We start from the raw sequence: 3,123 nt of genomic DNA on the forward strand, positions 1-3,123 counted from the left end.
GACATTAAAACTAGAATCCAGCATTATGTTACTTGACTTGACATCTCGATGCACAACACACCGCTCCCACTCTTCATGAAGATAAAGCAGTGCCGAGGCCAGGCCAAGAGATATCTTGTATCTCACGGCCCAACTTAGAGGACTCATCTTCTTCTTGCCGAAGAGATGAGAATCGAGGCTGCCATTTGACATGAACTCATATACCACCATAAACTCGCCCTTATCATGGCACCAGCCCAAGAGCTGCACCAGATTCCGGTGTCTCAACTGGCTAATGGTCTTCACCTCAGTGATGTACTCTTTCTTACCTTGTCTAGAACTTCTTGAAATCTTCTTCACTGCAATTTCCATGTCCATATCATTCAAGTATCCCCTATAAACAGCACCAAACCCCCCTTCGCCTAGCTTCCTCTGGTCTGAGAAGTTGTTTGTAGCCGAAACTAGATCATCATAAGAGAACCTTCTTGGCCCCGCTCCTCTTTCAAGGTCTTCATTAATAGACGTCACGTTCATTGTGTCTGCTGCTCCTTTTCTTGTCATCATTTGTTTCCTCCTCCATAAAATCACAAATGCTGTAGTCACCCCAGCTATCAGAACAAGTACCGAAACAAGGACACCAATTATAATCCTGCTCTTATTACCTTTCATCTCCTCAACGTTCAAACTTGAATTAAACTCCCAAGATAGAAGTCTTTGTTGTTCTACATTAGAGCCTGTAGCCGCTGAGAAGCCAACAGTGACCCACTCAGGCAAAAACTTACCGAGATCGATTATGTAAAACAGACTAGAATTCTCTCGAGGATCTGAGGTTGTTTGGTACTCCCAAAACACACTCAAATTTCGATCAGTAGAATTATAGGTAATCCATGCCTCAGCAGTATCTCCACTGTGAAAGCTTGCATTCCAAGGTGTATATACAGCTGAACTAATATTGTTGTTTATCCCAACATGCCCAACGTTTGGATCCCATCCATCATTTGGATAAGAATCAAACTCCACAGAAACAATTTGACTCCGAGGGAATTTCATGGTTGTCGTGTTGAATAGGCCTAAGAAGCCACCAGCAGAATTAGGTGGGATTTGAAAACCAACAGGAGCAAGGAAGAAAGCAATTCCATGACCATAATTGGTTGCATCTTGGGTATCAATGGAGAAGGAGAAATGAGATGTGAAATCAGAAAGCTGCCCTGAACTCGAGTCCCAGAGCCGCACCCTTTCAGGATAGGTTGCCCAACCAACACGATTTATATAATTAACAAGGTTGAATTCAATATGTCCACCAGAAGACACTGCATCACCTTGATAATACATGTTGGTTTCGTTAAATTGAGATATTTGAAAATAAACTGAGTCGGCAGAGGGAAGAAGAAAAAGCGGTAGAAGGAAGGAGATGTACAAAGAGGTGAGCATAATGATAGAGAAAGGGAAAGAACAAGCAGCAGCAGCAGCAACTAGGAATCGTATGAAAACTGCAGCCTAAACAAAATTAATATAATGCAAAATGGCGCAAGCAATTGTTATCATTTGTTTCCTCCTCCACAAAATCACAAATGCTGTAGTCGCCCCAGCTATCAGAACAAGTACCGAAACAAGGACACCAATTATAATCCTGCTCTTATTACCTTTCATCTCCTCAACGTTCAAACTTGAATTAAACTCCCAAGATAGAAGTCTTTGTTGTTCTACATTAGAGCCTGTAGCCGCTGAGAAGCCAACAGTGATCCACTCAGGCAAAAACTTACTGAGATCGATTATGTAAAACAGACTAGAATTCTCTCGAGGATCTGAGGTTGTTTGGTACTCCCAAAACACACTCAAATTTCGATCAGTAGAATTATAGGTAATCCATGCCTCAGCAGTATCTCCACTGTGAAAGCTTGCATTCCAAGGTGTATATAAAGCTGAGCTAATAGAGTTGTTGTTGATCCCAACATGCCCAACTTTTGGATCCCATCCATAATTTGGATAAGAATCAAACTCCACAGAAACAATTTGACTCTGAGGGGATTTCATGGTTGTCGTGTTGAAAAGGCCTAAGAAGCCACCAGCAGAATTGGGTGGGATTTGAAAACCAACAGGCGCAAGGAAGAAAGCAATTCCATGACCATATTTGGGTGCGCCAAGTGTATTAATGGAGAAGGAGAAATGAGATGTGAAATCAGAAAGCTGCCCTGACCTCGAGTCCCAGAGCCGCACCTTTTCAGGATAGGTTGCCCAACCAACACGATTTATATAATCAACAAGGTTGAATTCAATATGTCCACCAAAAGGCACTGCATCGCCTTGATAATACATGTTGGTGTCGTTAAACTGAGATAGTTGAAAATAAACTGAAATGGCAGAGGGAAGAAGGAGAAGCGGGAGAAGGAAGGAGAGGTAGAAATGAAGATGCATTCTCGTTATGTTGTAGAAAGAGGTGGGCACATCATGATAGAGAAAGGGGAAGAACAAGCGGTAGGAGCAGCTACGAATTGTTTATGAAAATGGCTGCCAAAACAAAATTATAAGATGCAACATGGTCCAAGCTAGCTATCTAGGCCGAAGTCTTCTATTAAGAAACTAAAATTATGCACTCCAAATCAAATACCTGAAAATAAAATTCTAAACCTTTTTTTTTCCTTTGTTTCTTTCTTGAAAAAGACAACGTGAAAATGGATGTTTCCATGCAGCATCCATTAGTGTCCATGAATTCAACTATTAACATAAGCAGTTTTGTTTTTGTGTCCACTTTGATCATCAAACTCTTAGTTTTTTCAATTTCATCCTCCAAAATGCTAATATCATGGTTTCTTTTGTATGCACTTCTTTCAATTTGGATTATCTCTCATTTTCTGGGTTTCCAAAGATATTACACATTAAAGGGGTGCTGATTTTGCAAAATCAAGATTTAATTAGGGTTGTAAACAGAAATTCAAGGAAATAGATCTAGATTTGACACAAAAAAAAGAAATAACACATGCCCCATTTATATTTTGATATGGGAAATTCTAATTCAATCCCTAAGGCTTCAAATCTTGTATCGTTTGGTCCCTAATGTTTTGAAGAATTATATTTTGATACCAAGTTTCATTTTGTTTTTCAATTTTGAGTCTTTGAATATTAAGAGAGAACACGTATAATTAA

General features: G+C 39.8%; 1 protein-coding gene across 1 annotated transcript; it reads right to left on the reverse strand.

Annotated features, from left to right (window-relative positions):
• Positions 1–11: 11 nt before the first annotated feature.
• Positions 12–2,551, reverse strand: LOC105116413 (L-type lectin-domain containing receptor kinase IX.1-like; the record flags this gene model as incomplete). The annotated part of the gene is made up of 2 exons (XM_011013768.1): positions 1,614–2,551; positions 12–641 (listed from the first exon to the last, which is right to left on the reverse strand). Coding segments are annotated over exons 1-2 (1,411 nt in total), but the record flags the coding sequence as incomplete, so codon positions are not given.
• Between the last annotated feature and the right edge of the window lie 572 nt (positions 2,552–3,123).

Source organism: Populus euphratica, unplaced genomic scaffold (genome assembly GCF_000495115.2).
Source record: "Populus euphratica unplaced genomic scaffold, PopEup_1.0 scaffold938.1, whole genome shotgun sequence".
Lineage (NCBI taxonomy): Eukaryota > Viridiplantae > Streptophyta > Magnoliopsida > Malpighiales > Salicaceae > Populus > Populus euphratica.